At 47.9% G+C, this 16,711-nt stretch overlaps 6 protein-coding genes across 6 annotated transcripts; 4 read left to right on the top strand and 2 right to left on the bottom strand.

Annotated features, from left to right (window-relative positions):
• Positions 1-1,078: 1,078 nt before the first annotated feature.
• Positions 1,079-2,219, bottom strand: PEX2_008240 (40S ribosomal protein eS6; the record flags this gene model as incomplete). Its single annotated transcript, XM_016738101.1, has 5 exons — positions 1,079-1,175; positions 1,270-1,687; positions 1,797-1,817; positions 1,928-2,000; positions 2,115-2,219. 5 exons carry the CDS (start codon positions 2,217-2,219, stop codon positions 1,079-1,081), a joined length of 714 nt encoding a protein of 237 aa, XP_016594627.1.
• Positions 2,220-4,839: 2,620 nt separating this feature from the next.
• Positions 4,840-5,456, top strand: PEX2_008230 (uncharacterized protein; the record flags this gene model as incomplete). The annotated part of the gene is made up of 2 exons (XM_016738100.1): positions 4,840-5,172; positions 5,328-5,456. The coding sequence occupies 2 exons, from the start codon at positions 4,840-4,842 to the stop codon at positions 5,454-5,456; spliced, it is 462 nt and encodes a 153-aa protein (XP_016594626.1).
• Positions 5,457-7,658: 2,202 nt separating this feature from the next.
• On the top strand, positions 7,659-9,339 carry PEX2_008220 (putative HMG box transcriptional regulator; the record flags this gene model as incomplete). The annotated part of the gene is made up of 2 exons (XM_016738099.1): positions 7,659-7,772; positions 7,825-9,339. 2 exons carry the CDS (start codon positions 7,659-7,661, stop codon positions 9,337-9,339), a joined length of 1,629 nt encoding a protein of 542 aa, XP_016594625.1.
• A 437-nt stretch (positions 9,340-9,776) lies between these two features.
• Positions 9,777-13,484, top strand: PEX2_008210 (DEAD/DEAH box helicase; the record flags this gene model as incomplete). The annotated part of the gene is made up of 2 exons (XM_016738098.1): positions 9,777-10,665; positions 10,750-13,484. 2 exons carry the CDS (start codon positions 9,777-9,779, stop codon positions 13,482-13,484), a joined length of 3,624 nt encoding a protein of 1,207 aa, XP_016594624.1.
• A 309-nt stretch (positions 13,485-13,793) lies between these two features.
• On the bottom strand, positions 13,794-14,720 carry PEX2_008200 (uncharacterized protein; the record flags this gene model as incomplete). Its single annotated transcript, XM_016738097.1, has 1 exon — positions 13,794-14,720. One exon carries the CDS (start codon positions 14,718-14,720, stop codon positions 13,794-13,796), a length of 927 nt encoding a protein of 308 aa, XP_016594623.1.
• Positions 14,721-15,062: 342 nt separating this feature from the next.
• PEX2_008190 (ribosylnicotinamide kinase) lies at positions 15,063-16,188 on the top strand (the record flags this gene model as incomplete). Its single annotated transcript, XM_016738096.1, has 2 exons — positions 15,063-15,262; positions 15,375-16,188. The coding sequence occupies 2 exons, from the start codon at positions 15,063-15,065 to the stop codon at positions 16,186-16,188; spliced, it is 1,014 nt and encodes a 337-aa protein (XP_016594622.1).
• Between the last annotated feature and the right edge of the window lie 523 nt (positions 16,189-16,711).

Raw genomic sequence — 16,711 nt, 5'->3', positions numbered from 1 at the left:
ACGAGGATGTCAGTCCCCGGGTGTTTTATTATTGTTTTATTATGTTTTTTTCTTTGGAAGAGAGAGAGAGACCGACGTTTAAATGTTGGCTTTATGCAGTTCTCTCTGGCGGAAGTTGGTTATCCTTGGGTTCGGTTGCATCGTGCATGTGTGTGCTCTTCATATGCAGAGTACTTGCTATTTGGTTTAAATTATTGCAAGGCCTGGGGGCCATTCTACAACATTTGAAATTGGACATGAGTTCTTCTATTAAGGAAGTGATGTTATGGGTGTGTTGGCTTGGCTGCTTAAATCTCGATATACTGCTGCCGCAATCTTACAATATATGTAAATTTATAGTAGAATACATGTGACTTGGGCACCACTAGCCGCGGAGGTGGAGTGGAAACACATCTGATAGTGGACATCCTTGTAAAAATCCTGCCACAACTACGTACTATTGACCTCAAAACACAGTCATACCCTTGAAAAACATAATTCCGAATGCCTTTGCCATTTCGAGACCCTGTACAACACGTGACCCGTGTCTCTACTAACCCTTGGGATAATTATGCCTGGAAGCGGGGGAATTTAAGGTAATGGCATTACTGAACTAGTGTATATACGTGACTTCATCCAAGTGGAGTAGACTATGAGCCCACAAAGAGGGGGGAATATATAAATCGAGGGGATATACAATAGACTACTCCATACCCAATATAACTACGCCTACTCCTTGAAAAAAGCCTCGAGCAATTGACAGAACTGAGTATTGAAATTTGCATGCACTCCATTCAAAAAAAAAGGGTCATCAAAAAAAGGTAGGGTTCAACACAGATATGCATGCGACTCCCAAGGCCCGAAATCACCGTAGCCAAACACAAGGGAGTATCAACCACTCAGCCTGCTTTGTACGTTTTGAAACCTGTTCCCCGTCTCTTTTCTTGTTCCCTTTTCTTTTTATCAGACATGTATCCTCCGCGCCCCTGAGAGTGATTCATTTTTTGTGAATTCCCCTCAAATCATCCCAGAGACGTGAAGCTCCTCCATTAAACCCCATCGCCGCAGAACGAAATCATAAAACCGCGGGTTTGAAAGTTTACTTCCGCATGGAGGAAGCTCTCCGCTTGCGGAGCTCATCACGCTTGGCCTTCTCCTCGTGGACACGGCCGGCAAGGAGCTTAGCGTAGTCGTTACTGTACAACCGTTAGTTCACATGTTTTTCCAAAATCAAATCGATGCACCCGTAGATAATCAACCAGAGCACAGAAAAAGAAGGGGGAGTCTTACGCAGCATCACGGGCAGTCTCAGCACGGCGGCGCTTGATGGCAACGCGTTGGCGCTTGCGCTGGAGACGCTGGGGGGTAACCAGACGCTGGATCTTGGGGGCCTTGGTGTAATCCTGCTTGCCCTCCTTGGTGACGGTACGGCGGATGACGAACTTGCGGACGTCGTCCTTCTTGTCGAGACCGAAGAAGCGACGGATCTTAGTGGCACGCTTGGGGCCGAGACGCTTGGGGACAACGGTGTCGGTGAGACCGGGAAGCTCACCCTCGCCCTGCTTGACGATGGAGAGAGCAAGGACGGCAAGGTCCAGACCGGTGATGGCACCACGGACGGACTTGCGCTTGCGCTCACCGGTGCGGCGGGGGCGGTAGCAGCTGTGGCCGTCGGCGAGGAGGAGACGGGTACGGGTGGGGAGGAGAACTGTAAAAAATAATTCGATGAGTATCCTGCGATTTGGTGGTTGTATCCCTGGGGTTGGATATAATTTTTTTTCATCATTCCCCAGGTTGTTGTGCGGCTGTGTACGTACCACCCTGCTTCATGGGGAAACCTGTAAATCAAAATTCGTCAGCATTGTGGTTCACGTTTTGTGCGTTGAATTCCATTTTCCATCATCGAGTTCGTTATTCCGACACTGGAATGGAGGGATTATATGCGTACCCTGCTTGTCGTTACCACCGGTAATCTTGAACACGTAACCGTTGAACTCATCACCGAGAGCATCGCCGGCAACCTAATCAAAAATTCCAATTAGCCTGTCGTTCTCCATAGTCGTGTGTGTGTGTATGTTGTTCATCGATTTGATGTCGGGCAATCGGGGAAGGATGAAGGTTGAGGGAGTGCTGACTTCGGTGCCCATGCGCTTCTCCATGAAGGGACGGAGCTTGCGCTCATCGTCGATCTCGATAATTTTCTGGGACCCATTGGCCGGGTAGGAGATGTTGAGCTTCATCTTGACGGAGGCGGCGCGGTCAAGACGGTAGCGCGGGTGTTGTCGATTTGTGAGATTGTCGTCGAAGGAGTCCGTATTGTGGATTTTTTTAGTTCGCCGGCTTAGCGAGGTGCAAGTCACGTGTCACGTGTGGGAAGTAGGGCTTGTGGTCACCCAATGGGGCTTAGTGTATTCTTTCAAAGGTCATGTGACTTGATATCAGGACCCTGGCATTTTCTTTTCTTCGTTGTCATCAACTCAAGTCATGTTCATAAAATGTTGTGGTACGGGTGTATACAGAGAGTTGAAAACTCCAAAATAAATATGTTTTCAATGATGCATATACAACTTACTCCCGTCAACTAAGCATCCAAAATATCACACATATCCAGGATCGCCGACGACTATGGCTTTCCCTCCACCTTGAATCAACACAGTGCTCTTTTATTCAGGCTTGAGACATCACAGTGCGACTTTCGAATACAACTGACCTTGAATCACTGACGGAATGATGAATGAATGTTTCGGGTCTTGATTCAGTCTCGACCGGCCGAACTCCAACTTTTATATATCAATATTGAGCCTGGTCTCACCAAACGACTCACTCATTGACAGCCACCACGAGCCTTGTACGACAATTGCAAATTAACAGCATTCACTAACCATATTTGACACTATACCCGATCTTTGGTCTGAACCATTGGCATGTCAGACCTTGCAAACGCCGGTGCATGGATCATTGAGCAGACAACCCCTGGATTTGTAAGACACTATCTCATGAGGATAGATGGCTAAGCCCTGGGGGGTTCGGAATATGGAGACTCAGGAATGAATCACTAGTATTGATTGACTAACCGATGGTCCTGTTCCGGGTTTCATATACGAGAATAGACGGCCGTTTATGCAACCTATGCCCTTGATGAGATGGGGCTCCTGAAATATGATCCATTTGTGTCAAATTAATATTGAGGACTTTCCAAGTTCATATCTAAAATAATGCTTCAATGTGTTCCTTGGACGTATTCTTAAGATGTCTTTCCCTTTTCAGTGTTATAGCCAGAAAAATGAAAATTATTAGTTCATCAATCCCCATAATTAATATCTTTCCTCCATGCTTTTTCATTCCTTATCCATCTATTTTCCCATAGAAACATTGTTTGTCATAGTACTCCGCTCTAGAGATCTGCAGTATACAATGTCTTGGCACGACCATAGTAACAAGAAACAATTGCATCTCAGACAGCAAATATGCCAAAGAAATGTCAGATCCCTAAGACAATGCGAAACAGAACGCCAGTGTGCGTGGTCTTGTGTGATGGGCTTTGTAGGAGATGCAAGTGAGTCTAGACTGGTCTCCACTATTCGAGACTAGAAAAGGTGAAAGAACAGGAGAACCTAGATATCACTAAGAGGCTTAGATATGGGCCAAAATACTAGATCAAGAAATTGTGGCCCAGTCTACTCCATAATCCGAAAGTAAAAGGGAGTTCCAATCAGTGACTCTGATTTGTCCAGTTGGACATTAGTCTACTTGGCTCTGTCCGAGCCACGCGGCTAATCTACAGATATGACGAATTCCCGTCTCATATAGGGATTTCAGACTTATCGGTGATAGTTCTTGTGCATTTTAGCTCTAGAGAATAATTATACCAATTACATTCTGTTTCAATATTATTTCTAATTTTCTGTAGTATTTCTGGAGAAACCGCCACATACCGACCTTACCGATGCTTCTTGTCCGAGTGGAGATTTCGTCGTGATCTCCAATTATTTACAGTGCCGGATAATCTTTTGGTTGTCTGCAGAATCCGAGAGACATTAATTTCTGATTACATTGTGTCGTATTGCTATTGCTGCCTAGGAGCATAGCTCGACTTACACTTTGCCATCGAGCATTTATGGTGGCTTTTTTATACCTGAGATCCAAACCTTGACACCACTCAACTGGGCCTATCCTGGATCTTGGCCATCCAGTCATGACACGCCTGTTTAAGCGTTTCTACGCGCTGCCTGTATGATTCCCATATCAGCGTGGCTTTTGATGTGACGGAGTTTCCCCGATATTGTCCCTTCGGCATTAGACTCGTTCTAAGTAGGCAGATCATTTGACCAGCAATTAGTTGTGTTCGGAGACTCACAGAGCGATAGCCAATCCGATGACGAGTCATAAGGTAAGATATGAACGGGCTGGCTTTGTTCAATGGTGAGATGACACACCCCGAGAAAGTATAAACGCGGAGAAACGAGCACCGTATCTGACGGGGACAACCTGAAACGCGATTATTTCTCCTGCGACCAAGAGAACCTATCACAGACAGTAAACTAACCTCCAAAAGGCAAAAATGTCGGCGTCACAGTCGATAACAAAGAACTTGATCTACTAGACCGACTGTCTCAGACCCACATCGCGGACTCCAAGTCCCAGCTCCAGCAATGGCTAAATGCCGAGTCAACCGCGACGAAGAAACTTTCCAAGGAAGCGGTCCGGTCCCGCCTGGACCGCACTATCTCCGTTGTATCTTCCGTGTGGGATCTCTGGAGCCTGGTTACAAAGGACTACAACACAGCAAGAAAATCGGTTGAGTGGCGCATTGCAACGCTTATGGGTCAGCTTGACACGCTATCTGAGCGCTGAGGTACAATGGAGCTGGAACTTATTCCGACGCAGACGGTTGACGTGACTTTCCTACCTGGGTTCAAGTCCACGGGTGATAAGTACAAGGATTCGGTGCGGATCCTGGAAGAGTGGAATGGGAAGCTCCGCGAGGTGGCTAGGGAGTGGAGCCATGGCACTGTCTATGATTTTGATAGCAATGCTTTTATAATAGACCGCATTCGTGACTGGCAACTTCATGCGGCGGGTATTGAGGAGGATAATGATCTAGGGAAGAACTTGGACCTTGGGTGGGAGAATGTCGTGGAGCCTTGTGTTGAAGGTGGATTCCAGGTCATGATGTCAAAGGATAAGAAACAGTGTGAGTATCCAGATAAGTATCTGTTCTGGTAAATGGGTTCTTTTTTTCCCCTTCGTCATTCCTTACCATTTCTATAAGAAACGTGGGGGGAGGGATCGACAGGTCCAGTTCCATTTTTTTTTTTTGGCTGACTGTGACACTGTTGAATTCAGGAACGAAATGCATTTGGGTTTCTCAGCTCACCGGCTCTCATGGCGGAAATCAATCTACCATGGGATTGATTCTGTTGAATCCGAAGGGAGCGCCATGGAAGCGCCACAACCGACGGGGGTTTGCAGCTTAGACATTGTCCAGATCAATGACCGGCGATTCTTCAGACAAACAACCCAAAAACGAGAAGAGAAAAAAAAAAGAAGCGAAAAAGAAAAAGAACGGTGACAAATATGACGTCTCGCAAGTGCCCGGGGAGGTCTGTAGGTAGCAAATAGCAATGATGTCGGTGCCCGAGAATCAAAAGCGCTGGACCCCGACTATACTTGATGCGGGTGAGCAATGGCCACCTAGGCGGACAGGTTCCAGGACAATCAAAGGGTGGATCTGAACCCTCTGACTCTTGAGTCAAAGAAGGACACGGTAGTACCGGTCAAACCATAGACTGGAACCTGCAGAGTTATTGGAAGCGGGAAGATCCAGATCATCCATTACCCGAGACATAAGGAAGATAGGGGAAAAGGGTGGTATTGTTCGAAGAGTCAAAGCAAAAGTGAGTGTAACACATGGTGGATCGAGAGATCGGCAATGAGATCATCCCGGATCCTGGTATGGAAGAGATAGTTTTCCAAAGATACATGTACATATGTACTTGGTATGAATGAATATGAATATGAATATAAGAGTATAGATCAGTCCAGGTGACAATGCCATGAGACAATCCAAACTAAAGTCTAAAAAATCCAAGAAATAAATTTGGTGTAACTTGTTTAACTCGGATTTTTCGCAGATTTTCGCCGATTTCTTTGTTGGATTTGACGGGGAACCGATTTAGGACATGCCCCAGCCAATCAACGAAGAGGACTAGTTAGGTGGAGCCTCGTGGACCAGCTCGATCAAGCGGGTCGCCGCATCCGGAGACAAAGAAAACAATGACTCTAGTGCCTTGGCCCTGGAAATTAGGAAATTGGAAAATCAGAATATTAGAATATTAGGGAAATTAGGAAATTAAGGAAATTAAAGAATTAGGGGGATTTTTGGTTAGTTGATTTTGGAGTTGACACCTCGTTTTCTCTTTTCTTTTTCTTTTTTTTTTTCTTTTTTTCTTTTCTTATTTTTCTTTGGTTGAGATAATCTGAAGGGTACCGTGTCAGTTGGAAGTATAACGAGATTTTCCCCTAAGTCTATAGTAGGTCTCCATAGAAAGAATAAGAGAATGTACAAAGAAAAGTCTTCTATTATTTTTTGTTCATATCTTATTTTTTCGTACTTTTTTTTCTTGTTAATTTCTTTTTTATCTCGGTTGGCTCGGTCAGAATATCAAGGGCAATCTGGAGCTATTGTCAAAGAACTAGCCGCTAGACAGGGATTCTGGGGGGGAAACCAACCCAAGACAAAGAAAACGCTTAGGGCTTGTCCAAACGCCCATATACTTCGCTTTGTCCTAATCCCTGGTATTCCCCGATCTTTCAATCATTTCTTATTGGGATTATTTCCCATTTTCTCCTTATTCTGATTCATTTTTGATTCATTTTCTTTGTTCTCGCCGCTAGCCCCCTCGCTTTCTTTCTTCTTATTTCTTGGGGCCCAGTCGCCCCCAAACCTATTCACTTCTGCCTTCCCTTTCAAGGCTTATGCTTTTTTTTTTTTACCTTTCCCTTGTGGTATTTCTTTGATTCAAACTTCGCCTTCGAGCCTTTCCATTGAGAGAGAAAAGTATTAAATAAATGTCTTACGATCGAGTTCTCCCTAACCCTGTTGCTCTACGCTATGAGCCTGTCCAAGTCCCTCTGCCTAGACCGAGCAATTTACTCGATCCCAAAGTCATGAACGAAGAATTGACCTCTGCTATGGCCATGAGACACCCTGCCGACGGTCCAGTGGGACCTTCAGTCAGATACTCCGATCCTCGATCAACCGGGGTACATCAGACACATCAACATCAACATATCTCACTAAATGCATCCAAAGAGGCACACAAATTGTCCTCCAATGGCTCTCTCAAGCCTGTGGGCCCCATGATCTCGACCAAGGAATTGTCTGTGCGAGACAGATCAGATCGATCCTCTTCCTCTTCAGCCAGCAGTACTAGTCCCATCAAGCCACAGAAAGAGAGTACTACGCAGTTTTGCCTCTGTCAACCGGATCCGAAAATTCCCCGGCCTCGTAATGGTGAGTCGATATTGTCCGCACCGTCATTACAGCTTGGCAAGTGCTTTTTCGATTGTTTCTTTTTTGGTCGTCATTAGCCAGATCTGATCTTTCGAACACATGGGACATAGCTAATATTGTGCAAATTTTAGCTTTTATTCTGTATCGTCAGCATTATCAGGCCATGGTGGTCGCTCATAATCCTGGTTTGGCCAATCCCGAGATCTCCAAGATTATCGGAGAACAGTGGCGATCTCTTTCCGAGGATGATAAGAGTAATTGGAAGGCACTTGCAGAGGTAAGATAGGTATCTCTGACAATATGATCTCACCCGCTAACAATTACACCAGGAGGAAAAAGCTCGGCATCAGCAGCAGTACCCTGACTACCGCTACCAGCCTCGGCGGTATGGTCGGGATGGAAGCGCCCGGAGTTCGGCCTCAGGTATTGGGAACAACCCATCTGGTTCATCACACTGTAGCAGATGTGGTGGTCGATTGATGAATGCACCCGCTTCTCCCATGACTCCGTTCACACCCAGCAGTGCACCCGGGTATCGACCACCATCAAACTTCTCAGTATCATCACCCCACCCAAATGCTATGCCGCCAAGAAGCGTCCAAGGCCGCGAGAAGGACCCCAATCCAGTACCAAAGTCAGCAAAGTTGGACCATGACCCCCGTTCTCGCCAAAGACACTGGGAGGAACCCGGTGGTCGATCTCCTGATAATAAACGCCGCCGAGTCTCCCACGGCGCATTCAAGCCAACTCTACATCCCTCCTACCGGGACCACAGTCCTGGAAATGGCATCCCCGAGTCACCGCACCCGATGACCCCTTGGAGTGCTCGCCCTGATATGCCACCACGCCATCTCCCCATGCTTCAACCGCAACGACCGTATCAAAGTGTCCCGGGACAGCCACACCCCGACCCCAGTCTGAAGCTACCACCACTCCAGACCGCAACACCAGTGATGACTCCCATGACACCCTATCCACAAGAAGGATCCAGTGTCGAAGCAACAGTTATGACAATCCCCTTCCTGAACAAGATCAAAGTCCTCGCCAAGATCTCCCCACCCCTCCTCCCCTCATTCCGAGAAGGCATTCCCCCACCCCGCGGCCCTGTCATCGCCGTGGACGGCCAAGACCCCGACCTTGTCCAAACAGCCGTCGAATACCTCAACAACCTCCTAAAAAAGGAAACAAAGTACCACGTACGAGTCTTTGACGGACCAGAAATCAAAGCACCCCGACCCAGCTCTGCAGAAGCGGGCCAGATGGGCGACGCCACAGTCGACTACCTCAACACCATCTCAGCCTGGCACCGGATCTCCGACGAAGTCGTCGGCTTCGTGAAATCCACCTCAAGAGCCGGCTCTGTCGACGCTCGCTCTATAGCAACAGACGAGGAAATCCCCGCTTCAAACGTTTCCCCCCGCACCCTCATCCCCAAGACCGCAAACATGCACATCCACTCCCCCGCCCAGTCAAGCGAGAATGGCTCCGAGACCAGCGCCATCACATCCGGCAGCCACTACGGCGTGCCGATCGCACTCGTCCCGCGATACCAGCTCACCACGGCTGACGCATTCGCCTGCTCCACGCCCATCGGCGACTCCTACGCGCCGCTAGATCACTGGCAGTGGATGGCGTCGCTGTGGCGCGCGTGCGTGGGTCCTGATATCACGGTTTACATTCGAGAGTGCAGTAAGGAAGAGCTGGATCGCATGGGTGGGAATCCTGTCGAGGTGCGATTGCAGGATGCGCGCACGGTTGTGCTGAGGAAGGTTGCTGGAAGGGATTTAGAGGAGAAGGCGCTTAAGCGGATGGGTTTTGAGATTGAGGACTTCTTGACTCAGTAAGCTCCGCCAGGAGCTCAAGTTAAGACCTGCTTGCAGGCTGGGCAGAGAATGTATGGTGCATTGTTAAGGATTTATGGAGTCATTGGTTGGGGCGTGTGATAGATTAGATCGTGGTAATTTGATGACGGCGCATCGTGCTTCTAATGAATAATATTAATAGATGAAACAGTGTAATAATCTTAATGTAACAATCTAGACGATATAAAACGTATCGAGAAAGGAGAGACGTTGTCCTAAGAAGCCAACTCGTGGGAGCTCGGACCTCCTTGATCCACCCCCCCCCAACCCGACGGGGCAGAGCCGCTTATCAAAAGCGGTCATCATTCTGCCAATCTCTCTCTGGATTCTATTTCATCATCCATGGGGTGTTGTTTCTCTTGCAATCATTTGCGATGTCAGAACGAGCACAATTGGCCCCTGGTCCCTCGATCAGACCAATGCAAATGAACCATGGATCTTCCGGGCTTCCTTGGTTTTCTGTTGCCCCGTCCAGCCCTGAACCCGATATGAAATCGGACCTGGAGGCGATGGATGCGCCTCTCCGCCCAGACGTGACAGATGGGCTCCCCGACTCAGACGTGAAAGATGAGCCCCTCGACTCAGAGATCACAGATGAGCCTGTAGAACCAGACATGAGTCATATGACAGCTGAGCCTCTTGAAACTCACACCTCAGAAGCAACGGATACGCATATGGATCAATATATCCCAGCCGGCATTTTGAGGAAATTCTCATCCCAATCCCGCTCCCCAGACTCCGAGATAGCGCTACTGGAAAAACACGAATGGATCCGAACACGCTCTCTTGACGACAGTAACAATGTACAGGTTTTCGTTCTCCCAAACGCACCGCAAAAGAAACCCATTAAAAAAGGAAAAAGGGGTGAAACCAACAACATCCTCCTAACCGGTCTCAAACTCGTCATGTCCATGATCGACAGCTCACCTGAAGCATGGAACGGCTTGGTTGGTGCCCATGCTGGTCTACTTGCCAATACTCAGCCCGGTATCGAAGAAGAAGAATCCCTATATTATATATACAATACGCTGCAAGAACCCAAACCGAACCTGGACGAAATAGCAGATCCGCACTCCTGGCGTGCTATGGGTGAGTTGCTCGGAAATAAGGTTCGGGGTCTTAAGACACAGCTTCATCCGTTTCAGCGCAAATCCGCTGCTGTAATGGTTCAGCGAGAGGCACAGCCGGCGCTGGCGCTTGATCCGAGATTCCAGCCTTGGCAGGGTCCGACTGGGTTAGAGTTCTATTATGACAGGGTGTCTGGAAGCATTATGAGGGACAAGATATTGTATCCCGAGGCCTGTGGAGGTAGGTACTCATATCTGTGGCGCTGACTTTCTCAATTATTGTTGGGTTGTGAATATCTTGGGGAACTATACTAACTGTTACTAGGGATCTTGGCAGAATCCATGGGATGCGGGAAAACCCTCATCAGCCTTGCCGTAATATTGGCTACGCGAGGACATTTCCCCAAAATCCCGGTAGAGTATCAAAAACTCGATAACCCCATCAGAAGCAAGACTGGAACTCTAATGGAAATGGCTGCTGCTGCTGCTGGTCGCTTTTCCCTGCCCTGGAAGGACCACTTTGATCGGTTACTGGAAGAAGAGCACGAAAATCATGATAACTGTAGGAAGGCCTGTGTGGCCCAGAGTGGTTCCTACGACATACCGGCAAGAAGCGATCACCAAAGGGCTAAATCACATTTCGCCGAGTCGGCCAAGCACATTCGTCTCTGCTCCGGTACACTGGTTATTGTCCCGGATAATTTGATGGACCACTGGGAACGTGAGATCACTACTCACACTAGCGATTTGAAATTCTTAGTTCTGCAAAATCAGGATACACCATCAACGGACGAACTTCTAGACTTTGATATTGTGCTGTTCTCTAAAAGCCGATGCATCAAAGAGAATGCAAAGTACAACAAAAATGGGCGGAAACCGGATGCCCCTATTCTCAATCTTCACTGGTTGCGAGTCATTGTCGATGAAGGGCATAACCTTGCGGGTAAAACAACGGGAATGGTCGACTTGCTAAAAAATCTGGAATTCGAGCGCCGCTGGATGATATCGGGAACCCCTCTCTCCGAATTGTATGGAGTGGAACTTAGCATTGCTTCACTGGAAGTGGACACAGATGACACTGAATCATCACCCGACAATAACGAAGCTGCCATCTTACAAAAAGGCAAGAAGGCGGGCAATGCCGTCAACCATGAAATCAGAAATTTGGATAAATTGGGCGACATGATTCATGATTTCTTCAGTCTCAAGCCTTGGGCCAACAATACTAAAGAATGGCCTCGTTACACAAGAATGGTAGGTGAAGATGGAATTCGTCGAAAATCTCCATCTCTACGTGCCACCCTCCAGAGCCTTGTTGTGCGACACCGGTACGAAACGGTCAAAAAAGAGATCACTCTTCCGCCGCTGTATAACAAGGTGGTCTACCTTGAGCCGACCTTCTACGACCGGCTATACATCAACATCTTCCTCTTTACACTCGCAGTCAACGCTATTACATCTGAACGTGAAGGTCCCGACTATATGTTTGGCGAGAGTGACGGAAAAAACAAGAAAAACAAGAAAAACAAAAACAAAGCTAAACTCACCGAGTTGATACAAAACTTGCGTCTGGCTGGGTTTTGGTGGGCCGGTGATGACAATGTCCAAAGTTCTGTCGACATTGCTTTGGAATATCTGGAGGAAAACCAAGAGAAGATGACAGTGGCTGATTTCAACCAATTAAAACATGGGATCCAGATCGCACGAAAGGCAATCAATTCTCCAGGCTGGAATGGATTCAAGAAGATGCATGAGCTTGGAGTCTTTGTTCGGCATTTCCCAGAGCATGCTCGCAACATGTGGGCCCTTGATCCCACAGAGGCCGACCACGAGCTCCTACTCATGGGGATCACCCAGGCCCGTCGCGCGCAGCAATTTGTGATGAACCATCTCACTACGCCTGATCCCGCCGACGGTCTCGCAGGAGAAGGTATCAAAGTTCGTCGGGAGCTAGTTCAACGCAGCCAGGCAGTTACATTTGCTCACAGCGGTGCCCCTGAGTCGGCGAATGCTCCAGTTAGCAAATCAAAATCGAAAGGGCACAAGCAAAATCAAACTTCTAAGAAGAACATCTTCCGCGCTCTCCCGAAGACTTCGCCCTTGGCACAAACGAAGCTGGAAGGAGTAGCATCGGCCAAACTTCGGTACTTGTTGGATCAAGTGTTGAAGTTCCAAAAGACCGAGAAAATCATCATCTTCTATGAACACGACAACGTCGCTTCCTGGGTCGAGCAAGGCCTGGAGTTAATAGCAGTCAAATTCCGCACCTACGCCAGCACCGCGAGCATGGGCTCTAATTTCAAAACCGAGCATCTAAGGGAATTCCGCGAAACCGAAGAAGTTCGTGTATTACTGATGAGCGTCAAACAAGCCTCGCATGGCCTCCACATCCCCGAAGCCTCACGGATGTACATCGTCAACCCAATCTGGGAACGTAACGTGGAAAGCCAAGCCATCAAACGAGCCCACAGAATCGGGCAGAAAAGACCAGTCTTTGTCGAAACCCTCGTTCTAGGCAATACCCTCGAATACCGGATGCTCAACCGCAGCAAAAACATGACCGCCGAGGAGACGAAGCAGGCAGGAGATAACCCGCTGAACGATAGTACCATGAGCGACATCATTAAGAACGAGCCCTTCCTGCCCATGCCCGACGAGGCTTCGGCCGGCATGGCTCCACTAGCATACCCGCTTGGGCTATTTGATCAGCATAAATTGCCGCAGAATCCACGGCCAGTTTTGGAGTCTGATACCGATTTCGGTTCGACTGTTGTTATGGGGCCATCAGCCAAGCGGCGACGGATTGGCTTTGCGGAGCATGACCAGGTCATGGGTGAGGGTGCTGTGGATGCGGTTCCTGGACCGCTGCAGACTGTACCCGAGTTGAATTCGACTTCTGAGCCATCGCGGATTGGCTTCACGGAGCGTGAGATGGTCGTTGGGGATAGTGTTGAAGCTTTCGGAGCATCTGGTTCGGTTCAATTCGTGCCGATGCACTCTGGGTCAGATTTGTCCGGGAATGGTGTTCAAACGCGACCCTCGATATTCGGGCCGTTCTAGCCTTGGTACATATCTTCACTTTTACGTTCTAGCGGCATTCTAGATTTTCTTACACTATACTCCCCATGCATTTAGAACAATAACAGCTTATTCAACCCAAGAGAGAAAAAATTAGTTCATACACAAGTATACATCTGGCTAAGATAAAGCAGACTAAGGATTAAGGCGTGTGTGATTCCTTGAAAGTTGGTAAAAACATCTCATTGGAGCTAGCTATATAGCAACTGCTGCTAAGAATATGAGTATCAGTACTAGCCACTGGAGACCCTAAGACTGTGATGTAAGTGGGTTAGTCGTTTAAACAACCTGCTATCCCTCAGCTACTAGATCATCAAGATGAGCACTAAGACAATGTATGCCATCAAAGAGATCGAAAAAACCAGTCACTGCGCCGTTTTTGCAGCTAATGATCTGTGCCCCGCTGATACTGTCGGAAATAGCTTCGTTCACAACTCCCCAACACACCTGGAGATTATACGACTGCCACCGTTCAAAAGGAATTTTTGCGTTCCCCTGCGTGGGTTTTTGAAACACCTTCCCATACGAGAGTAAGCTCACTAGGCCTGAACTCATACTATCAACCTCAGCCCACGATCCTGCCTTGATATATTTCCCTTCCAATAACTTCCACGGTGGTTCTTCTTGTTGAGCCGGCTCAAATTGTCGGTGTCGGGTCCGAGTCTTCATCGACTCGTAGAAAGGCGCTTCTTCATGGTGGTAATAAGCTGTGCGCCCAGCAACAGTCCCAGGAAGTGATCTACAATCATAAACACGGTTGTCTCCGTATTCAAGCTCGACCACAGTCCACCAAGGCAGATACACAACCGCACGTACATTCGCCAGCAGCTCCAACGCTTTGAGGAAGGCGATATTGTCTGCATCTGTTGGGAACTCCATTTCCGGCCAGTGGTGATGAGGACAGGGGTCTGGTGCTTGTGGGTTGGAATAAAGTGCGTTTGGGAGGGACATGGGAATATGGTCAATGTTTTCAACAAACATGACCGGCATACATCCTAGTGTGAGAGGAAGCGGGTTTGGTGGGTTGTCGATCTCGATGCCTATACACCAGCCAGATATGAAGATCCTTCTTTGTCTGAACTTGTTGTCAATCCACTGGTATTCTTCTTTCGTCGGTCCGCGATATCTGCGGTTAACGTCATCCCATAAAGTGAAAGGAGCGGGGTCGTTTATGTGTCTTGCTCCCCAGCCGCCTGGATTCTGCCATCTTTCAGTCATGATGAAAAAGGTGGGTTGGGTCTGAAACTTTTGAAAAGGAGAAGAGTTGAGAGTTAAGTTCGCCTGGGAGATGAGTTGAGTTGAGATGAGTCAAGTGGAAGGTTCCGATCCAGATTACGCAGACATGTGGCTCCGAAGACAAGAATAGTCATGCGAGCTCTTTGAGGACGTAAGATTTGAATAATATGAATATGTCCTTTTAGATGTCTCTTGTGACTCGTCTCTATTGATGTACGGAGATCTATGAGGTCAACGATAAGATAAAAAAAGATAAGACTTTTCTTACAATCACACCCCCTCACCTCGGAGCTTAGAAAGCTTCAATTCTCCAATATCTCCCAGATGACCAAGGAACAGAAAATGAGCAAACCAGTTCACGAGAAAGCCGTGATAATAGGGATATCCGGGCCCTCGAGCAGCGGCAAGACAACCCTCGCGCGATTACTGCAGCGTGTGTTCTGCGGGGTGAATCTCAAGCCGGAGGACTCACGTCTAAACACGTTCATAATCCACGAAGATGATTTCTATTTCCCAGACGATAAGTGCGTACACCTCTACTTCAGCTCCATACATATCTACCTATCTATCTCAAATGAAACGAACCATCCATCCTCCATCACCCCCAAGCCCAAGCCCCACACTAACACACCCCAGAATCCCCTACACAACAACCGCCTCGGGCGAAAAGATCCAAGACTGGGACACAGCCTCTGCAATCGACATCCCCTTCCTCTCGCAAGCACTGCACTACGTACGCGAAAACGGGACACTCCCACCGCGGCTACGGAGCAAGGAAGACCAAAACGGCCAGACCGACTCCGGGGTATCAGACGAGATCGTGCAGGAGTTGAGGGATACCGTTAGTTCTCGGTTGAGGGATGGAGCAGCAGGGAAAGACACTGGGAGCCCGACTATTGCGTTCCTCGAGGGATTTTTGCTATTTGCGCCACCCGAGAAAGAACAACACGTCCTCCGTTCCGTTCATGACGCTATACATCTCCCTCTCTTTCTGCCTGCGGCGTATGAACTTGTTAAGGCGAGACGCGAGGGGAGGAGTGGGTATGTGACTGTTGGGCCGGCGCCGGAACCGCCCGTGCAGACATCCGCGGATGGGGGAGATGTAGATAGGGATGGAAAGACGGGGACGGATATCGATCTTGAGGCTGAGGATGATCGGCCACCGCAGAATTTCTGGGTCGATCCGCCTGGGTATGTGGATGATGTTGTTTGGCCGCGGTATGTGACGGATCATGCTTGGTTGTTGATTGCCGAGGATGGGGGTGAAGATATGAAGGGTGGGAGTCAGGATCTGGTGGAGGCTGATCTTGTTCGGAGGATTGGGGATGGGACTAGGGCTAGGACTGATGTTGGGGTTGAGGTTGCACCGGGTGGTGGGAGTGCAGGAATGGATGTTGTTTTGAGGTGGGCTGTTGAGTTGATTTTGGGATATTATTTGCATCGGACGTAGACATAGTAAGTGGTATATATATGGCTTAGATGGTAGAGTATACAAGTGTGCATATAGTGGCTTGAGCATTATATTCTTTTGTCTTTTATTTTTATCTTCGCTATCTGTTAACTGCAGCCATTACTACACCTACAAAAGCAATTCTCTCCTTAGTAAATATACTAAGCCATCTCCATAGTTAGATATTTACTCGTATAAAGTTAGTCCTCACCACCCGACAAGACAGTTAATATAGTCTCAGGGACATTAGGGTATGAAAGGAGGAGGTTATCCTAACATCTGGTAGGTGTCGATAATTAGTTAGGATTGATACTTTGAAGAGCTTCGGTAAGAAGGATAACAAAGTCCTCAAGAGTCAGGTTCTGCAAAACGTAGATAGATTATGGCTATAGGTAAAATGGATGTTCTTTGAAGACTTGATAGTTTCCCGAGGAGAAATTACTATATCTACAACCCATGTATCTAACCATGGATATGTAATAATAGGGTTAACTTTTCAACAATTTCCTAATTGGGTATTCTA

Source organism: Penicillium expansum, assembly GCF_000769745.1.
Source record: "Penicillium expansum strain MD-8 chromosome Unknown contig22, whole genome shotgun sequence".
NCBI classification, from domain to species: domain Eukaryota; kingdom Fungi; phylum Ascomycota; class Eurotiomycetes; order Eurotiales; family Aspergillaceae; genus Penicillium; species Penicillium expansum.
Note: the sequence above shows the minus strand (reverse complement) of the source record. Positions and strands in the feature narration are given on the sequence as shown.